At 55.7% G+C, this 21,511-nt stretch overlaps 4 protein-coding genes across 4 annotated transcripts; 2 read left to right on the forward strand and 2 right to left on the reverse strand.

Annotated features, from left to right (window-relative positions):
- Positions 1–525: 525 nt before the first annotated feature.
- On the forward strand, positions 526–4,420 carry VTJ04DRAFT_147 (uncharacterized protein; the record flags this gene model as incomplete). The annotated part of the gene is made up of 2 exons (XM_069359160.1): positions 526–3,543; positions 3,605–4,420. The coding sequence occupies 2 exons, from the start codon at positions 526–528 to the stop codon at positions 4,418–4,420; spliced, it is 3,834 nt and encodes a 1,277-aa protein (XP_069222757.1).
- A 1,208-nt stretch (positions 4,421–5,628) lies between these two features.
- On the forward strand, positions 5,629–9,553 carry VTJ04DRAFT_148 (uncharacterized protein; the record flags this gene model as incomplete). The annotated part of the gene is made up of 5 exons (XM_069359171.1): positions 5,629–5,927; positions 6,013–6,900; positions 6,972–7,918; positions 7,983–8,268; positions 8,344–9,553. 5 exons carry the CDS (start codon positions 5,629–5,631, stop codon positions 9,551–9,553), a joined length of 3,630 nt encoding a protein of 1,209 aa, XP_069222758.1.
- Positions 9,554–9,899: 346 nt separating this feature from the next.
- Positions 9,900–11,249, reverse strand: VTJ04DRAFT_149 (uncharacterized protein; the record flags this gene model as incomplete). The annotated part of the gene is made up of 3 exons (XM_069359182.1): positions 9,900–10,077; positions 10,152–10,320; positions 10,391–11,249. The coding sequence occupies 3 exons, from the start codon at positions 11,247–11,249 to the stop codon at positions 9,900–9,902; spliced, it is 1,206 nt and encodes a 401-aa protein (XP_069222759.1).
- Positions 11,250–13,167: 1,918 nt separating this feature from the next.
- VTJ04DRAFT_150 (uncharacterized protein) lies at positions 13,168–17,095 on the reverse strand (the record flags this gene model as incomplete). The annotated part of the gene is made up of 3 exons (XM_069359194.1): positions 13,168–13,268; positions 13,334–16,855; positions 16,990–17,095. 3 exons carry the CDS (start codon positions 17,093–17,095, stop codon positions 13,168–13,170), a joined length of 3,729 nt encoding a protein of 1,242 aa, XP_069222760.1.
- Between the last annotated feature and the right edge of the window lie 4,416 nt (positions 17,096–21,511).

The following is a 21,511-nucleotide window of genomic DNA, read 5'->3' on the forward strand; positions in this document are numbered from 1 at the left end:
ATGCAAGTGGAGACCTGACCATGCCGCGATTTCAGTGTAAAGCGCGTCGAGGCGCGGATTCCAGGCTGAGCTTGGACTGGACGCGCCGTGGTGCACTTCACCGCAGGCAAAGACACCAAGCCCGAGGTTGGGGAAATACACAACAATATTACTCCGTGCACCTGCTTCAATTTCGCTTCTCCAATCTTTTACGCTCCAGTGACCCCTTGACAATCACAACCGATCGACTCGAAGCCTGGTGTTGCGGCCACACTTCTCCCCTTCCCGGTTGTAGGCTTCCATCCTCAACGGTCGTCTACGCACACGTCCACCATCTCGATACTCCCAGTCCCGCCATCTTTTCTTACTCGCCATGCCCGCGTCTCCCAGCCGTGTATTTGAACCATCTCCTTGATCCTAACCTCCCCTTCAGTTCCTCGTCCTGTAGGTCCTTGTCCTCCTGCTTCAACAACTCATTGTGAGCTCCAGATTTAACTCGTCCATTCTATCTGTAGGTCATTCATGGGTTCCCTCGCTGCTGTCGCCATGGCCGGGGACAACCCCTCTCTTAGCTCGGCCATGCCCAAGCCTGTACACCCCTTCTTCACCCAAGCCCGCGTGCAACCCCCGACAACGGCGGCAACAACGGTGACAACAACGACGACAACAACGGCGACGACGACCCGCCCGACCGAGAGCGATCCGCCAACCCCAGACCCTAGCGAAAAGGATGCAGCCGCAGATGCCACTCCCAATTCCAAAGTACAGGATGCCGGGACTGGTTCAGGAGCACGCCGAGGTCGGAGACGCAAGGCTGACGATGAGCCCCAAGACGAAACAACAAATAAACAGCCACAGAAGAAGCGGACGAGGAGCTCAGCGGGGGGTGACATCATAAGCCATTTTGCCAAGTTGGCTCAGGGAAATGGGGACACAAAAGCGTGCCCTGAGGACAATGCTGCAAATGTCTCAACTCCCTCAACACTGATACCCGAGATTGAAGAGATCCTGAAGGGCCATCAGCCTGCGGACGATACGACACACCCTTCCCCAGTTGGCGAGTCCAATGCCCAACCGAATGGCGCCCCTCCAGAAACCCTCCAGCGACCCTCCACGACCAACGAAACCACAAACTCAAAACCCATTAAATTGTTGATCTTTAACCCCAAAACTGGCACTATCGGTTCTCCTCCAAAGCCAAAGCAACCCAGCCCAGCAGATTCGAATACCAATATCGACAAATCACATTCTTCAAAGCGGCAGAAGAAGCCTGCAAAGATAGTTCGGATTCGTTATGCCAGTGACGAAGAAGCTCGAGCCAGGTTGGGAAAGCTGATCGGCGACATTCTCGATGGTCGTGTCCGATACCCCATGGACAACTCTAAACCACATCACGGGCCATTGAATGCTGCTCAACCCACTCAACCAGCGCCGGAGACGAAACCCCCAGCACCTCCAAAGGCCATGCACCCATTTTTTGCCAGCCGGGCTAAGAAGTCCGACCGACCACCAGAGAGTCCCAAAGCAAAAAAGACCAGCACGTCACCACTCACCGCTCGGACTATTGTCTACTGGTCAACACCCATCTCCCCGAAAAAGCCCAAGGCAGCTCCAACACCCAAGGGCCTGATGCCTCAGTTCGGCGTCAAGAACTTTGGCTTAAAATTCCCTGGTTCGAAGCTGCCTGCCTGGCCATGGCAAGGAATGGTTCACATCCGTGGCGATGCAGGTGAGACGGTTCCGGTTGTGAATGAACCTCTTCCCCTGCCCAGCCGAAAGTCGAAGGGCCACGCTGTCACGGTAGCCCCTGGAGAGACGGTCATCCACCGTCTTGCTCGCAACGTCGACATAGCGGCTATCGCCAAGTCTGTCAAAGAAGTCAACACCGAAGACTTCATCCCCCCGCCCCCTGAAGTCCGACTCCCTCAAAAGCATTTCGAGAGCGGCCGCAAGCTTCAGAAGCGCATCCTTCCGGAGCTGGTGACTTTTAAGCCCTTTTCACACAGACAGTCCGCCCAAGGCAGCGATACTTCCGAGCTGCAACCTCCGCCACAGCTTGCCCGGCTTTTCAACTCCATCAGCACCTCCCTGTCGGCATTCGATATGTCGCAGTGCGAGACAGCCAATTGGGTGCAGAAATACGCCCCGATTAACGCTGTTGAGGTTCTTCAACCTGGCCATGAAGCCTTTTTCCTTCGCGACTGGCTTCGGGCACTGATGGTGCAGTCCGTCGACACCGGATCGACTGAGGCTGACAAGTCGAAGGGTTCCGCTAAAGGAAAGGGGGCTGGCGGCGGCAAAAAGAAGCGCAGGAAAAAGCTTGATGGTTTCATCGTCTCCAGCGAGGACGAGGACTACGAGCTCTATGAACTGTCCGAACAAGGTGAAGACTGGGCTCCTAGTGGGAGCCGCGGTGTGATCCGGAAGACAGTTGTTCGCTCTGGAAAACTTTCCCGCGAAAATACTCTGAACACCCTGATCATCAGCGGTCCACCCGGTTGCGGTAAGACAGCTGCGGTGTATGCCGTGGCCAAAGAACTCGACTTTGAGGTCTTTGAGATCAACGCCAGCAGCCGAAGAAGCGGCAAAGATGTGCTGGAGCGCATTGGTGACATGACGAGGAACCATCACGTTCAGCAGCACCAGGCCGATGGGAACCAGGATGCTCAACCTCCAGAGGACGACACGGCCAAGGACATCAAAGCTGGCAAGCAGGCCACGATGAATGCTTTCTTCAAAGCCAAGCCAAAAGGTCCCAAGCCTGCCACCTCAACTCCAAAACCTGCCACCAAGAGCTCACCCAAGGAGGGCAAAAAGGAAGCTTCCAAGAGCCAGCGACAGTCGTTGATCCTCCTAGAGGAGGTTGATATTCTCTATGAAGAGGATAAGCAATTCTGGACCACCATTGTTGGTCTCATCGCGCAGGCAAAGCGGCCCTTTATCATGACATGCAATGATGAAACCCTTCTCCCTTTTCATTTTCTGCAGCTGCATGGCATCTTCCGACTCAGCCCACCCCCGAAAGATCTCGCTGTTGACAGACTCCTCCTCATCGCAGCCAATGAAGGCCATGCCCTCTCGAGACATGCTGTTGAACAGCTCTACGACTCCCGCAATCACGACCTGCGTGCTGCTACCATGGATCTCCAGTATTGGTGTCAGATCGGTGTTGGTGACCGGAGAGGAGGGCTTGACTGGTTCATTCCAAGATGGCCGAAGGGAGTAGATGTGGACCAGGATGGTGATATCATCAGGGTCATCAGCCAAGACACGTACCTCCCAGGCATGAACCTTTTCAGCAGAGACCAGCTTGTCGATCCCAAAACTCCTGCAAGGCTGGTGGAAGAGGAAATTCTCCAACAATCCTGGGACTTCTGGGGCTTTGACATGGGCCATTGGCAAGATTCAATCGGGTTAACATCCTGGGCAGAAAACTTGACCTCAACCTCAGCCACGGGAGATGGTGCACTTCGATTGCATAATCTGGAGGTATATTACACCTTTTCTGAGGCTCTGAGTGTGGCAGATATTTTCTCTCAGGGTTCGTTTGCCACATTCAAGGAGGTGAGTATCAATCGCTCCATCAATCCAGATGCGTCCACCTCAGCTAACGCTATTTCTACAGGAGGCTATTGATACAACTCAGCCCGAGACCTCGGCCAAAGCCCAAGACGACTTGATCCTTGGCGTCACGCATCTCAACACTCCCATCGTCGCGGATTACGACAATCTGACGATGTTGATGCCGAATTCTATCAAGTCCCTGGCGAAGAACACCCTGTTGTCCTACACCAACAGAATTCTTCCTGCTTCTGTCCAAAGCCTCGAACCCCTCAACGAAAACCAAGCCATCCAGGTCCTCCAACACTGGTTTGTCACCCCTCTCCCAAGTGCCCCGCGCATCAACCGCATGGATTTTGCGTTCGCTTTCGACCCCATTGCGGCCTCTGACGTGGCCCCGCAACCCCTATCCTACCTCGACCCTTCTGTATTCGACCGCAACCTGAAGCTCATCGCACTCGACGTTGCCCCATTTGTACGCAGCATCGTCGCCTACGACTGCCGCCTGCAAAGGCAGCGGCTCAAGATGAGCAGTCTGATGAGCCAGGGCGGGAGTGGACCGGGAACAACGAAGAGGATGCGGACAACAAGGTCCTCGCTGTCGGCTCTGGAAGGAAGGTCGAGGACTTCGGCGAGGGGTGAAAGATGGTTCAAGGCGGATCTGAATCCGTATCTGGTGGCCAAGACTGCTGGAAAAGGGTGGAATGCTGCGGCAGGGTTTGGGGATGAGGACGTGGATGACAAGAAAACGGATGAAGACGATTTGTCGTCAGCTGAGACGTCGGCCGAGACAAAGGCAACGGCTAAACAGGGCCTCATGAAGGGAAAGAAGCGGACCAGCAATGTTCTCTTGGAGGAGGATGACGAGTTGGGGCTCTGAGAGGTTGGTTGGGGAAAGGCGGATAGGATTGCTGCTGCATTACTTGTTCATCTATGTCGTTTTGTTGACTGTGGAAGATGACAGACAGGCCGGGTTGCTCAGATGGTGAGGGTATGGGGCATGAAGGGAAGATGTTCTGCTCTTAGATATACATACTATCATGCTTTGGCTCCAAGGGTAAGGTGAAAAGGGACTGGGTCATTATAAAAGGCACAATACGCTGGGTTGCTCATGTACCCGATTTCAGTGGGCGATAGGAAACTTGGCTCGTCATGGCCTTATAGACAACAAGCTTAAGGATGGTAATGAAGATAATACACGATGATGATATCAGCTAGGTAAGATAGATAGGACACCGTCGCTCATTTCTTGCCCGTTCAATTCCCGATCTTTGCTCTCTGTTCCGCTATGCTCTCTCGACGGTTAGGTCAAAATCTCCAAAATTAAACCAATGTCTCCCCATGCTATGAATTTCCTATCCCCACCCACGAAACCAACCTGGAACCCCTCAACATCCTACGCACCTAGGTATGTACAGGCTTACTAAGTTACTTCCTTCCGATCCCCCCTCTCCCCGCTTGCGATTTGCCAGACGAGAATCACTCAGTTTCCGGTGGCAGGGTCGTCCAACAACTCCCTTTAGGCCGAGTCTTTGATCCTTACCGAGGTCTCTTTTTTCACCACCAATGGCCGGTCCCGGGGGAAGCCCATCCCAATGTCTATTGTCCCTGTTAGTACGTACTTCCCGTGTCACTGCTTGATAGCCGATTCCAGCTTCTTCTACTGGTTCCAATTGACAGTTCTGCTGTGCGTCTGCGTGTTCGGAAGACCTCGCTGATGACGTCACGTTACCATGCAGGCCCGATGCGGAGAAGCAGCCCAGGGCTGGGGGATTAAAGTTGGCTTTGCCATGGATCCAGTTTGCTTCCGATTGCTGATCAGCAGTTATGGTCTGGAACCTCTTTCCACCACCATCAGAGGGGTCAATGCCGGTCTCCCCACTCCATCCATGGATTGTGCTGGCTTGGGGTTGAGATCGGGACACTCGCTGCTGTCGGCTCCTTGAAAAAGGAACTGAGAGCATTCACCATCAGAAATGTTGAGCCTCCTACTCATTGTCGACCCTGTTTCGTCTTACGGAGATGGACATAACTCAATATAAAGTTCCAACTGGGATTCCAATCAGTTTACAATCCGGTTGATCCGTCATGTCTCATACGAGTCGAAATCTGGGCCCCTCCGAGCCGGGTCTATCTCCGCGCGCTGCGAGTCTCAACTCCTACGTGGACCCAAGAGACGTCGAAGCCACCCAAGACCACATCGAGGCAGCTCCCTCGCGCATCTCGACCAGCGCGAAGTCTCGATTCTTCTCCTGGACCGGCGATGGCAGGCCACGCGAAGGAAGCAAACCCCATGTGCCTGCAAAGGGAGAGAAGAAGCAGAGGTGGTGGGTGACGGTGAGGGATAAGTTGGGGCTGGACAAGCCCACACTGATTGTCATGTTCAAGTAAGGCCCCGCCGACCACCGGTGCTGCTGCTATTCCGAGACCTCCTTGATGGTCAAGCATGATATTGACTCAAGAATTCACCAGAGGCTCCCTAGCTCCCATCATTGCCTTATCCATCATGCAGTCGCGTCCCGTCGCCGTCTACTTCGCGACGATGGGCTACCTTGTGGCAATCGTCGCGGTGCTGGCCGCTTGTGTATTTCCCAGGGGCACTTTCTTAACGAGCCTCATGCTCAGCGTCATGACCCTCTGCGCCGCAGCAGGCGCGTGCATGTTAGCCCTCTGGACCTCCGTCCTGGCCAGGCAAAACACTTCGCCCCCAGTACCCTCAACTGGCTTGAAGGTGCCCCTGACATACAACTCAAGCCAGTCAGCCGTGTTGGCCCTCTGGTTGTTCGTCTTTATGTGGTTTATAAACCTCGTCCGTGCCCGGCGGCCCGCCTTCAACCGCCCCGTCCTCATCATCAGCATCTTCGTCAACGTGTGTCTCACCCAAGGCCCGTTGATGACTACCACCGCCGCTGCTCGCTTGCTGATCGAGAAGCTGCTTGTTACCTTCATGACCGGCCTCGCAATCGCCACCTTCGTCAACATCTTTGTAATCCCCGTGAGCAGCCGACAGGTTGTCTCCAGACAATTCACCACTTCGATTCGTCTCCTCCGTCAACTCCTCTCTCTCCAGAAGGCCTACCTCACTGCTTTGGACTCAGATGTCGTCTCGCCGACAAAGGAGCGAACCAGCTCCCTGGGGACGGTGGGCTCCGACCCTGCCGCTCAAAGGAGCGAGTCAAAAGGCAACAAGGAAGCCGCAGCAGCCAAGGCACTGGAGCAGGCCGGAGCCAGCCTGCGACGACTGATGGGCCAGCTCAAGACAGAGATGGCATTTGCAAAACGTGATGTGGCATGGGCAAAGCTGGACGCCAAAGACTTCGGCTCTTTACACAAACTATTCCACAACATCTATATCCCAGTGTACGCCTCAATCTTGTCGTGGCTTGCCGTTTCCAGGACGGTGCTGACCCCTCCCCTTCCCTCACTTACAGACTCGGAATGAACACAATGATCGATATCCTTCAGCGCTTTTCTGAACAACCCGAGTGGCAGGATGATGAAGAGATTCCACTGGACGAGAAAGAAGTGGACAAACGCGCCTGGAATGCTGTGATGAAGCAAATCGAAGAGCCGTTTGAGCTCTTATCAGACGCAGTTGACAAAGGGCTCGAGCATGCGGCAATCTGCCTCGAGCTGCTCCCAAGGCCTCAGAAGAGGACTCCTGTCGGGTCACTCGTCCGCCGCCTCTCCATGCTCCATCCAGACGTTGAGTCTGGCCGGGAACCTCGGCCGGGCGACGCCAACTTCGCCAGAATAATCGCCGACAAGATGGAGGCCTTCCAGGCGAAGAAGGGAAAGCTGTTGAAGAAGTGGCTCCAGGAGCGGTGTATCGATATCGACGACGACCGGTCCGGCCTCGCCCGGTTCCGAACCGAGCACGACCAAGTCCAGCTTTACATCATCCTCTACATGGAAACGCTGATGCATGAGGCCGGTGAGGCCGTCCAAGACCTCGTGGACTTTGCTGACGAGAAGGTCCGCAACGGCACCATGTCACGCAAGCGCCTCATCGCGCCCACCCTGCGCCGGCTGCGGAAGTGGTTCATATCTGTCTTCCGCAGCAGCGAGGAGGACTCAGCCAAGCGGTCTGAAGAAGCCATAGACGAGGGTACGAATCCCATCTACTGCTTTGGTCCCGGCTTCGCCCCGAAGCGGGACCTGGAGCACCTGCCCCCGGCGACGCCGTGGCAGCGTTCCAGCAATGTGTTGAGGAAGATTTCTGGTGTTCTCAGCTCGGATGCCTCCATGTTCGGGTTTCGAGTTTCTTGTGCCACGTTGACTATTGGCATCCTCGCATTTCTGGAAGCCACAGAGAGGTTCTTTCGAGAGCATAGGCTGGTCTGGGCTCTCATTGCCGTCACTCTTGGAATGACAATCAGTGAGTTCTCTTCCCTTTGTGTTTCCGGAAATGTAGAGGCCATGTTTCTGACGAGCCTCATCAGCCTCCGGCCAGTCCTTCTTCAACTTTCTCTGCAGGATCGCCGGGACTTGTATTGCCATGGTACTCTCCCTCATCTCTTGGTACATTGTGGCCGCCAATCCACCAGGCGTCTTAATCTTTCTGTGGTTGTTTCTCTTCATCACCTACTACTTCTTCGCCAAGTATCCGCGTTTTTTCCACGCAGTCATTATCTGCATAGTTACACAGGTTGTAGTTCTTGGATACGAGTTAGACGTTCTCCTGATCGGCCCCGAAGCTCAGCAGACCTCAGACCAGCCCTTCTACCCGTACGTTCCGCTCTCAACCTTCTTGTTGACATTACTCTGGAAAGGTAGCCTAGGTCAGCTAACGACCAGTTACAGGACATACCTGCTGGCCCAATATCGTCTGGCCTGCGTCGCGGGCGGCTGCTTCGTTGCCTTTATCTGGACCATCTTCCCATTCCCCCTGACGGACCGGACATGGCTACGACGCGAGCTGTCAGCAGCCCTGTACCACCTTGCCAGCCAGTTCGCCATCATCAGCTCCGCTATCAAATTCAACGTCCGTGGAGATGCCGGCGATATCACAAAGCCAGGAACGCCAGCACACCTGCTCTACAAGGCAGATTCTCGCATCTCTACCAAGACGGCAATGCTGCTCGTGTCCAGCACCCAGCACGCTGACTGGGAGAAGTGGGAGCCCACCATCGGCGGCAAATTCCCGCGCGAGACCTACGAGGAGATCATCCGCCGCTGCAAAAGCATTTCGGCCTACATGTCTCTGACAAGCTACATCCTCATGCGGCCCGCCTATCACCACCACCACCATCAACATCAGCGACCAGGTAGCAGCGCCACGGTCCCACGCACTCTCCACTCGCGTTATCGCCGCCCTTCCATCTGGTCTCACAGCGCCGAGTGGCTTTCTGCCCTGGGCACCGTGCTCGACTCCCTCGAACCCGCCCATCACACCATCATGTCCACGCTGACGCTCCTGTCACACGCCCTGCTCTCGGGCCAACGCCTGCCGCCCTTCCTACCGCTCCCGCGCCCGTACGACATCACCCGCCAGCTCATGCGCCTGCGCCATGCGGCGGCGGCCGTCGCAGCCGTGTCGAGCAGGCTGGACCTAGCCACAACACCTACCGCCACGACAACCGCCACCCGCGGGGCCGCGGGGGAGAGCAGTGAAGATGATACCGATGAAGCCGACTCCGCGCCAATTCGCATGGTAAGCTCACGTACGGGGCTGGAAGATCTTTCCGAGGCGGCGACGGTGGCAGCAATAGCGGCGAGTCTGGACCGCCGGGTCACCAGGGCAACTACTACTCCGTTTGCCACCCCTTTTCATTCTCATCGTCCCTCGCGTGTTCATCGGGACGTTGCGAGCATCCTCGACCCTCGGAATATCGAGCAACCTGGTTACGCAGAATTTGCGGTGCTACAGGTCTGCACGACGCTGGTGTGCCATGATATCGAAGGCCTCCTGAGAGCCGTGAGCGGGCTTGTTGGTGTGGTAGATTTTGGGTTTAGTGTTGGGGGAAGCCAGTCAACTGTGGATGTGGTCAGTGGGAAGGAGAAGAGGCAATGACCGAGGCCAGAGAGGAGAGAGCACCGATGTCCGTGTTGGGCATGGAGAGGGTGCAATGAACGGTCCGGCCGTCTTTGACACAGCGTCCTTTCCTGAAGGATCTCACGGGCCAGTCTAAGGATGGTGCCAGATACCAATCTTTATTCATTTTCTAGACCGACGCGGCCAATATTGGACTTGGTCAGGCACTCTCAAGTCTATCATCCATCTCTATCAATGTCTATGTTGCCCATGTCCTCCATTGACACATAATGGGTATCAGTAGTCATCACCATCATCCGTGACGAAACCACACATAGATGCGCGAACTCTCGACAGTAAAAGAGCTCTATCCGTCTATCTCGATTTACAGGCCAGCCCACTTCAGTGCGCCAGGCACAGTGGGGTCCGCCTCGACATACTTGCACTTGGTGAAGGTCGTCCACAGCGACCCGATGAAGGAGCCCTTCTCGCAGCGGTACAGGTCGCCAAGCAGGGGCTTGATGGCTTCTGTGGCCTCCTCGGCATTATAGAAGGGGATTCTCCTATTTAACATGTCAGACAGCCGCGTTTTCTCAGGCTCGGGAGAGCCGTGACAACCAGGACAGGAAGGGCTTACGGGAAGAGATGGTGGACGACGTGAGTGTCGATGATGCCATGGAAGAGGTGGCGGCCGACGAAGCCAAAGTCACGATCGACAGTGGCGAGGGCGCCCTTGACGAAGGTCCAGCTCTCGGCCTCGAAGTGAGGCACCTCGGGGTGGGTGTGGTGGAGGTAGGTGATGGCAACTGTGGAGTCACGGCGTCAGATTTGTTGCATCTATGAGCGGGCCGGCTGCAGGCAAGGAAGAAAACATACCCAACCAGTGATGGACCCAAAAGTACGGCACGCCGTACAGCAGGAAGACCGTCTTGGCGTCCAGCACCGTCGTCGCCCAGTAGAGGACGGCACCGACGATGGCCAACCCGAGATCCGAGAGAGCGATATAAACCGACTCGCTGGAGCGGAACACGGCGCTGGTCGGCTCGAAGTGGGAGACCCGGTACCACGGGGCGTCGCGCTGCTTGCTCTTGGGGCCGGCCGACACGTTGAAGAGCAGATAGGCTTGCCAACCAGCGAGCTGGTGAGCAAGTAACCGGACGAGCTGGACCACAGGGACGTCCTCGAACAGCTCGCGGTCGAGGTAGAGGTCCGCAAGGCGGCGTTTCTTGCGGTCCTCGGCCGTGTGCGGCACGAAAGCCATATCCTTCTCCATGTGGCCGGTGAAGCGGTGGTGGCGATGGTGCGAGAACTTCCAGCTGAAGTAGGGGACGAGCAGGGCCGAGTGCAAAACCCAGCCGACAAAGTCGTTCAGGCGGCGATGGACCGAGAAGGCACCGTGGCCGGCCTCGTGCGCCAGGATCCAAACGCCAGTGCAGATCAGGCCCTGGACGTAACCGTACACGATCCAGGCCGCCGTACGCAGGATCGGGTGGGCGATAGATGGAATGTAGGTCAGGGCGGCCCAGCCCAGGGCCGAGGCCATGGCCACATCGCGAACCACGTAGCCCAGGGACTTCCAGGTCGAGGGCACGAAGCAATGGGCGGGGATGGCGTTGCGGATGGTCTGGATGTCGGGGTACTCAGGACCAGCCTGCTTGGGTTGGGGTTGAGAGACGCTGAGGCTGGCCTTGCGGCCGCGCCTTGTGGTCGTCGTCGTCGTCGTAGTTGTCGACATTGTGTAAGACAGTCCAGACCAGACTGCGGCAGAGGGCAACGGATGAGTGAGAAGAGGAGGGAGAGAGGAGAACTACCGCAGCCAGGTGGGCGGGCAGACGATAGTTAATGAGATTCGTGCCCGATCCGCCTTCAGCAGCCCTCAGACTGGCTTGACACTCCGTATCCGTACTTTTTTTTATTTTTTTTGACGGCCACCCCCCTGCAGTCTCAAACAGGATGTCCACATTGCTGGGACCAGCCAACGGGGGCGACACGATAACCTTGAAGCGGGACGCATCCTTGCCCACGCTAGGGCATACATAGTCCAGAGATTGCATCCAGAGAAGTCTAGCCCCGAAGGAACGGTCCTGCGGGTTCTGAGCAATCCTGACGCGATGGAAGGGGCCGTGAGGCAGTTGTGCGCTGTGGCAAGAGCTAGGCTGGCCGTCTGTCTGTTTATGGCGGTGAAGCGGAACCGGGTCGCAGCAGAGACGACCATCCAAAGTGGAGGTTTATGTATGTACATACATACGTACAGTCCGTCCAAGGTCCCCGACTCTGTCCTCATCAAGCAGAACATGTGATAATACGGAAGCCATGGCTCCCCTCGCATAGGTGCTTCATCATACCGTCCTCTCCTCTGGCTAACCTTTTCCTCAAACATTGATCGTTGCCAGCACCAGCCAGGCCCACCAATCACTTCCACCCTCATGTCTCACAACCTCGTGGGGCCCCTTGCATCCAGAACGTCGTCCAACGTCCGACCCACCTCTAGCCCTCCCGACGTCGGCGGCCCAAAGGTATCGAGGAGGGGTCTCCCACGCACAGAAACATTCGGCAATGTCGTGACCGGGCAAAGGGGCACTGGCGAGTCAAGCCTGAAACTCCAGTTTCTGCCACCTACCTGATTTACTTGTGCCCAATCACGGTTAAGCTGTTGGGTGTGGTTTGCAGAGGATCCAATGTGGCGTCTTCAGGGATCATGAGGTTGCGTGCCGTCCAGCGCAACCGTGGTGGACTTGTAACAAATCTGGAAATTGTTGAGTGCAACATACCAGATCCGGAAATATCGCAGCTTGCCCCGCGCCTCAACCGCCACACAAGAGCTCAACATCAAAGCAAAGAACTTGTCATCTCTCACTTCAGGCATCCAGGCCTGCTCTCTTGACCTCTACATCCTCCAGTGTTTTCCAAGTATGTGCAATTCCCTAGGTCATGATGGTAGAGAAGGCATTTACAATTGACTGCCGCAAACCGCCCTTCAAATCTGCCAATCACTCCTCGAGAACACTGCGAGCCCTGTGGTCCAAGCCCTCCCCAGAATTGCCTTTGCTCTTCATCATTTGTTCCTTCCTGCCTACTGCCTGCTATGTAGGAGGCATACGAAGCAGTGCGCGCGCCAGCTCGGCGGCTGTGACATTGCCATACATGACCCCAACTCCTGAGCGCCACATCAAACAAATTTCCCATAAAACAAGACCATGAAACCCCGTGATTGCTCGTCATAAGGTCATCAGCATCCCCATCGCACATCCTTCCTTGGTATTCAGGCCACCCCGGCTCCGCGAAACACTGAAGCCCTTCACCATCATCCACAATCACACCAACAGAAATCCCGTACAGACTTTTCTCCCAACCACCCTGGTACTAGACATCCCAATCAAAAGCCATTGAACGAAGGAGAGGAACGGTGCAAATTCGAGGGAAAATCATACGCGTATGGTTGATTCTCAGCGTCGAACGGACCACCCCCTGGCGAGCCAGAAAACAACAAATCCACAGACGGGTATCATGATGTTCGTTGCAGAAACCGGGTAAGATCGAAACGGGTCCGGAAAAAAATATACGCAAGCTGTGGCCTCGGAAGAGATGAGAGATCACCACAGTTGCCCAAAAGGAATATCTGGCTTGTCAAGTCGAAAGAACAGATAATATGCCTAGGATGCCGGCGCTCGGTTGGTTTCCGCGATGGATCGCTCTGCACGAACGCGCATGTGCCTTGCATGAGTCTCGAGGCAGGATGTGATCAGCCGGGTTACTGGAAATACATAATCAGTAACTGAGCTGGAGTTGCGTAAAAAGGTTCGGTCCATCATCGCTTACCTGGCCACACGGCGCCTTTCTTAAACATATGCGCCGTGATCCGGAGTAAATCCGAGCCATACCCCTCACGGGCATAAATTCGGGCTTTGTCGTCGCCATGCCCGTTCAGAAGAACAGGATGGGCCGATCCCAGGTCCAGTTTCGCCCTCGCTCCATGGATGATAGCATCCACCTTTCCCAGCAACTTCATGTCCTCTTCGTTGAGTAGCATAATCGCTGGAATTTGGGAAAGGTCAATTTCATCCCGGCCCAAGATGCCGAGATAACGACCAACCCGGTCCTGGAGGCAGGCAACCCACTCTGCCAGGACTTGGACGCAGTCAAAGACGCAGAGCATCGATTGCAGAGGCAACACATGGCTAGTCAAATCTGCAAATGTGACACCCAGGCGGTCCGAAATGATCAGGGACTCTGCAGCAATGGAGGCCGCCCGCCGCAAATGCTTCTCCCTCCACAATCTTGGGTGGCTATCGGAACTGAAAACTTGCGAAGGAAGTAGTGTCGAGCCACCAAGTTCTGGAGACAACATGCTTAATGCTGCAGCATTGATAAAAGGCTTAACGCCACTTTCAGGTCCAGTGGGTGTCTCGGGAAGGACCGATTCGGCCATTGACGAGGACGGGATCTCGGCGTGCTGAATAATTCCGGAGCCTTTGGCCAGTTCCTCGACCATGCCGTCCCAATCTCTCTGTGCAAACAATTCCTTGGACCTTGACAGGTTGACCAGCAGGCGCACATATGCAAGGTCTAAGAGAGGGATACAATCGGCTGAGAGCGGGCCCAGTCCGTATGGGTTCGGGCGTTCGGAGCTGTGCTGGGGATTGCTGGCCCAAGCCGCGTGCCAAGCGCGGAGAGCGAGCTCGATGTGCTTGTGCATCTTCTCTGTTTCCGCCCCAGTCCAGGTCTGATTGTGATGATGTTGGCGTGTTTCCCAAATATAGTTGTGCAACGCGTTAATCAGCACAAGGCAACCAAAGCTGCTGGGAGCCATGTCGCTCTTGGGTAGGTCACTGCGGCAGACGCCCGAACCGAACGGCTGCTGGGGCGTGTTGGACAAGGGGCGTATCTGTTGCTTCTCGTTGGCGCGGAGCAGGTTTTCCAGTGCTTCGTGAAATGTCATCCGGTTGTGATCGGCTGCAACAGCACCGCCCTTCGCGCGAAACGCAGCAGCGCTCTCGGCAGCGAAGAACTCCTCGTCACAGGGAAGGTCAAGGAGGATTTCAGAGTTGGACAATGCTGGCTGGTGGTTGTAGGCCGATACGAGAAGACTGGACATGACGAAGACGGCAAAGAGAGTCCGCTTCCGCTCCTCGCGGGCTGCCCACCGTAGCCACTCGACGTGCTCGTCGGAATCGTCACCCTCGCGACCGTTCCATGTGCAGGCGCTGCCTGCATCCGCCATGTCGGCATCCTGGGCAGCAAAATCGCCCGGCATGGACCGCAGCATCCCTGCTCCTTGCGCAAGACTTACTAGCGCAGCCGCATGCGTTGTAGCAATCTCTGCGGCCCTCTTGTCCGCACAATTGTGGCCGTAGATGATACTAAGAAGCATAGCCTGAACCAACCATGCTGGGGTCTCGACGGAGGCGTCCCGGAGGTGTTGTTGCTGTTGGTCTGAAAGGGGGCCGGAGAAGGAAGTGCGGCGGATGGATTCGGCCTTTCTCACGTTGGCTTTCCTTCTCCCATCGAGACATAGCTGGATCATCTTCTTGGTCATTCCAAAGAGCTCCATCGATACCTGGTGCTCTAACTCAAAAACGGCACCGATGGCCGCCATGCCGAGAAGCAGGCACCCGCTGCCGCCAAGGCCGCTGTTTCTCCCGTTAGCTAACAACTGCGCAGGTACCTCAAATGACAGCGTCGGCACGTGGAGGAATGGTAAATGCGGATGGAAATATCGGAGGTAGGCGGCAACATATCGGCGAAGATCTTGAGTGCTGGGCATCTTGCAAGAGGGATTCGTGGAGCTGGAGGCGGAACTAGTAGAACCTGGCCTAGGACCGGTGATGGGCGGAGTCCTGCTGCTGCCGCGGTTGCTAGGTCCTTGGGTTACTGACGACGGTAGGCGAGGGAGAGGGGGAGCTGGCGCGGCGAACGAATATCTTCGGGGACCAAGTTGGGACGCCTGGGAGGCTGAGAGGACACCTAGGATGGAATTTCTTGTTGAATCAGTGATTGTCGAGACGAGTAAGGTGCCATGATGGAGAATACCGTTCATCGAGGAGGGCGTCTCCGGGCCGGCTCCACCAAAATTGAGGGCCTGGTTCAGATTCTGGGTATTGTTCATGCCAGACATAACTGACGGGCTCACTGAGCTGAGCGACGGCGGAGGGGTTGAGAAGTAATTGTCGCCCAGAGTCTTTGCGGATGAAGGTTGCGGCGATAAGGGGGCTCCATTCAGAAGGTCGGGGAAAACGGAACCGCCAATGTCGAGGGAGAAAGGGCTAGACATTTGTGGTTGACCCAAGATGGACGCTTGCCACATGGAGCTGGTGGCAGCAGTAGCTGTGTGATGATTGGAACCGTCAACCATAACGTCACTGATGCCGCTTTGGCTGGTTGTGCTGAGTGCCGAGGGGGACGAGCCGTCAACGGCGTTGTCTGCTGGGGTGTTGAACGACATCTGGTGATCGAAGCCTGTCACCCAATCGAACCCATCGTCAAGCTGCTGGTTGTTGGAGGTCACGTCGGGAAGCCCGTGAGAGAAGGGCGAAAGAGGGCCCATGGCCATGGAGGGCGGAGAGTCGCTGTAGTGCAGAGCGTTAGGGTTGATAGTCGAACCAGAGGACGCGCCAAAAAAGAGCCCCTCCATGTCGAAGTCAGGGGCGAAGCCCATGGCAGGAGCAGTTCTAAGGCCACTCGAGAAGTCTATGCCATTGATGCCATGCGTCTCCAGCTTGGGCAGGCCCAGCTGAGCACCGCGATGGGCGAGTGCAGACGACATGCCGAATGCCTCGAGGCCATGATGCGTGGGAAGGCCGATGAGGCTCGGATGACGGCTATGGGAAGGTGGCATCCGGGAAACATTGGCAGTGGCAGCAGCCATCATCTGGATGGCTGCTCCGTCAACATGGCTGATGGTGTTTGCACGAGGGCGCATGGAGGCGGCGCCCGTCGAGGTAGTGGTAGCGCTTGGGCCTGCGATACTATTCTTGCGGACACGACTGGCGCTTGGAGTGGCCCCGCTGGCGCTCTCGCGACGGTTACGCGGGCGCGACGAGGGTGTCGTGGTCTGGTGAAGCTTCTGCTGATGACGCAGCAGCAGATCACGACGGGCAAAGCAGCGGGTGCACTCAGGACACTCGAATGGCTTCTCCTTTGTGTGAGACCGCTCGTGCCGCTTGAGGTGCTCGAGCCGGGCGAAGGAGCGGCTGCATGTTCCGCAAACATGAGGGCGTGGCTTGTCGGTCTTGGGGGGAGGAAAAGCGGTAGCAGTGGGAGTCTTGTTGGCGGTACCGCTGCTGTTGCTGCTCGTGGTGGTGATGGTGGTGGTGGAATTGGTATTGACCATGATGGTCGAGGCTATCGCGCAAGGACAAATAGCTCGTCAGCAATCACGTCGAGGCCGTCGCGGCAGAGGGGGCATTGCAGAGGGGCGATCAATTGTCGCAGACGGGGAAAGAGACACAGATTGCTTCAGCCAATGTCCGACATACCAGCTTCGTCGCCGACGGGGGCGGCGGCAGTGCCCGTGGACGAGGGCGACGGGGAATTGGACATGGCCTCGACGGCCTCCTGCTTGATATCGGCGTCGACAGTCATCTTCCTGGTGGACGGGTGGGGGGAAGTCAAAAAAGGAGAGTCTTGGGACAGCCAGGAGATGATTGCGACAAGGAGGACGACGAAGACGAAAAGAGGAAAAAAAAGGAAAGGAGCGAGAGAGGAACAGGAAGCTGTCGACAGGCGCGGCGTCGGGCTGGGTAAGGTGAAGAAGAAGGTAAGGAAGGTCCCCCCAAGATTGAGAGGAAGAGAAGATGACGGGACGGGATAGGGCAGGTAGTGGGAGACTTCGGAAGGTGGGGAACAATTGGGAACCAGCAGCAGCAGCAACCCGGACGCAGCAGCCTGGAGGCAGGCCCGACAAGAGAGTCCCCAGCAAAGTGACAGGGTTCGGTGCAGTGGAGCGCTGGCTCTCGGTCTCCCTCTCAGCCTAACGTTATTGGCGACAGACCTGAGGCAGAGACGGGCGACGGAGACGGGAGAGCACTCCAGGAGGAACCTTGCCTTTGGGGAAGGCGCTTCCAGGTTCTCGGGGTTCCAACGGCGAAGGGAAATTCTGCTAGTTAAGGCACTAGGTAGGTGCTGATTGTCGCTTGCACTGAGAGTTAGTTTGAGGCGCCGGGTTCGGCTTTGCAGTTCTGGGTCTGCGGCTCAATTCTCGAGTTCCGTCCCCAGGCGGGTTCCAGTGCTGCTGTATCAAGCTCGAATGCTCGAACTGGAATTCCGACCAACAGGTGCGTGACGTGATCAGAATCGGCTTCCCTTGCGGTGGTTGCAGAGAACAGAGGGCTGGGCTCGGCCGGGCTGGGCTGGGCTGCTTGGTGGAGCAAAAAAAGGCACCAAACCAAACCCTGGACCACTCGACATCATCCACCGGCCTTGCAGATGCGAGAGCGCAAGCGTCGTCTCACTTGGAGTGAATCTCTGCTTTTCCCGCTCTGCACGTCTCGTTCTGGGGCAGCAACAGGCACCACCGGGTTGCAACGCTTCAACGGGCCCTGGCTTCGGTTGACTTGGCTGGATTGCCAAAAGCGGTGGCTTGCTGCGGATGGCGAAATTGGGGTTGCAGGGTTGGAGGCAGGCAAAAAACTTCACCTCTTCACTGTACAAAGTATTCTTACATAACACGCCCACAGTGCCGGTTCATCAAACCCGAACTGTCCGAGCTAACTTTAGCCCGGCCAGCCCCAGCACGTCGGTACGTACCACATTTGCGTCTTAACCGCATGAGGAATGAGACGGCATGCGCGCTCGGGCCAACAGCTGCACCATTGATGCAATCCAAGTCTCGTGGCGCTGGACCAAGGGAATGTCTCCGAGGCTGGTGACATGCGATGATGTGAGGCATGCGGAGGATGTTCTTGAGGACTTGCGATGGACCTAAAATGCTTCGAGCCTTGCCGCCGACAGAGAGGATTTTACACTTGATATGAGGCGACGCCAGCGCCGGATTCTGTCAGGCTTTAAGGTACTACTTTAGAGGTACCCGAGGGAAAGGTCATCAGCTACAGCCAATGGAACAGCTGCCTTACAGCTCGTCGCGTACACCACACCGTAGGTCTCATGGAGGATTTTCATTTGTTGGTGTGGGGCCGATCTGGCTCTGGGGCGGTTTCGTGAGTCATCCGAGCGGAAGCAGATCTTGAGAACAAGTCAAGGATGGTTCCACAAAAGACGGTTCACCCATCAGCGTCAGGGGCATGTCTCTTTTGCGAGACCCACGTCTTCTTGGGCGTCAAAAGCGTTCGGGACCGGCAAGGGTGGTCAAGATCCAAAGAATCCGTATACGTGATATACATGACTGACGGATGAGTGAGGGAACTACCCTGTACTACGTCGCTGTCTTTCGCAGAGGTGGTGGCATCGATCTAGGTAGGTAGGCATTTTGTGCTCCATACCGTTCCCTCGAGTATGCTCTACTGGGGGGGACTATGGGATATCTCTTCCTAGTACTTATGTATATACATACTTCGTCTCTGCTTTTGAAATGCACTTCGCTGCTAATGGTTGGAAGTAGTTGTCTTCTTCTTCTGTGTTTCCTCCATCCTCTAGACTAGATTATCCTTCTGTCAAGTATTCTTTCTTATCTCTCTTGGACGTCCTTGGATCTCGGGTTGTCAGTGTCGGAGATACGTTTCGTCCTGTCATGATTGCCTGCGTTGCTCGTCTGTCTTCGGTGCGGCAGCCTTCCGTGAAAGCGCTCCAGCCTGCAGAAACGCTAACTTGCTCTGCAGCTTAGCGTCTTTGCGTTCCCGCGCTGCGCACGTTTGGTTGCGTCGTCACAGTGCAGACATCCTTGGCCTCGTACATGGCAGTTGATATTGCCAGCCGTTTGGGTATGTAAATATGCTGACCAGACAGTTGGCTCCTGGGACAGAGTTTTGGTCGCACAAGGACATCTCGCATCGCGTGCTCTTCTCATTGGTGTCGGATAGCTCTGCGGGAGTCGGCGGTTGGCCGATTCCCGGACTCAACGGGAGCCTTTTGCCTTCCAAACGGCGTACGGAATGTTCCCATAGACCTTTCAGGTTCATTAAGCTCACCGTCTAAGAGGCGAATGAACCCTGAGCCGTGGCCAATATCCCTCGGAAGTGCTGGAAAATAGACCTCGACGGGCGATGGTCCAATCCAGATAAAACGAACCAAAACAGTGCTTCTCTCCAACAGGGATATTGTTGGTTCTCAAAAATCGGTGAGGTCCCAAGCGCCCGGCTCATGGTGGCAATCCCCTGCAGGCAAGGAGCTGCCAATCCAAGGAGCTTTGCTTCCGGTGGTTTGTGAAGCTGAACGGACCTGGCGTGTTGGTCCCTTACAGCCAAGGTAACGACACTGACATTGTACTAACATCAATGGGCGATGGATTGCCCACAAGTCAATAACCTCTCCTGATGGTCCCAACTCTGCGGGTTTGGTGGCGTATTTCATCTGGGGCTTACTAAGTATGTATGACAATCTCTGCGTGTGCGAATGTGTGCGGAAACCGCCGGTTGTGGCAATGTTCATGGAGTTTGCGAAATGCCGAAGATCTGTCCTCTCCACAAGAAAAGGATGATCGCGGATTCATTGTTTCAGAGATAACCAGGGATGTACATACCTCGCCGATGTAAATACGGCGTGTGGCAGTAGCCTTTTACCCTGCTTCAGCTAGTTTGTTCAGTTCGTCATCGCCGCGCTGTTTGGCAGGAGTATGGCAGGGAGGAAAAAAAAAAGGTCAAATACTCCGTAGGTATGTTCATGACTCAGGATCCAACTGCTGTGTGTAGACAACGTCATGTGTCTGAAACTTTTGATGTGTTTCGCAGACATGACCGGCCAGATTCGGTCAACATGCTCGGCGCTGGTGAAGTGGTCTGCCCATCGTCCTAAATTTGGCTTGCCTTGATCCACCACCCCAAGCCCTGTGCTTGGATGTGCGCAGTCGAATTGTCGGAAGAACAACGCGGGGTCTACGGCATTCTCGGCCCTTGGGCCCTTGAGAATGTCAAGCCATATTCATCAATGCGAACATGGCGCCTGCTTGGTTTCACATCCAGCGTTTCCCAGCCCTCATCTTCCTTCTGTTTGTCTCAAAACCTTGTGAGAATGCCATCCGATAGCTAGGTGCCGCCGGCCGGGACCCGAGCCCGGGAAAACACGATGAGGGTTTGGCGGGTGGCCTCAGGGCGGCTTTCCGCGGCCAGCCGTGGGAAGCGCCAAGTGCGGGTTGAACTTGACCGCCCTCCGGAGCATGGATGGAGCGCCAATCGGACCTGGAATTACAAGGATGTGTCGCCGAAAAGACCGATGTTCCACAGAGCCGTTGGGCAGAAACCCCGAGGACAGAGGCTTATCCACTTGCCAACCACAGGAAAACGAGTCCCTCCTCAAATGTACCCAGGCAGGTACATAGATATGTACGCAGAACAACAGGAATCAAAGTCTGTCGTTGGTTGTCTGTCCCTCAGTGCTGGTTCACAAGGAGTTACTTGGAATAATACCACCGCTCAAGGAATTCGTGGCTACGAGAAAACGCTACCTCGGCATTACCGTGTCCCATGTGCCCATGTCGAATCTTCTCCACACAGAACAAAGTACATACATAATGTACAGACATCCAAACACACTAATTGGGTTGCAAACTGACCACCCATGCGCCGTCCTACCGGCGCGTAGCAATGGGACCCCCACGGCGACTGGAGAAGGTGGAATGGGAAAACGTCATAGCTGCGTGCGAAACAAAACGTTGTGGAGCTGGGGCGTTGCGGAAGCCGCCGTGAATGATCAAAGCTCATCAGCCTAGGTCATTCCTGGGCAAAAGAACAAGCGGTCTGTTGCGAGAAGTATTCGTAAGTCACCCGAAAGGTCCTCGTTCTCGTCCTCGTCCTCATCGTGTTTTTTCGGCATCAGAACGGACATGGGAACGGCAAGAAATGTGGGTCCCTGGCAACGGACGACCCTTCATCCATTCTTCGATTTCAA

The sequence above is a fragment of the Mycothermus thermophilus genome (assembly GCF_041956435.1).
Source record: "Mycothermus thermophilus strain CBS 625.91 unplaced genomic scaffold VTJ04scaffold_1, whole genome shotgun sequence".
NCBI classification, from domain to species: Eukaryota; Fungi; Ascomycota; class Sordariomycetes; order Sordariales; family Chaetomiaceae; genus Mycothermus; species Mycothermus thermophilus.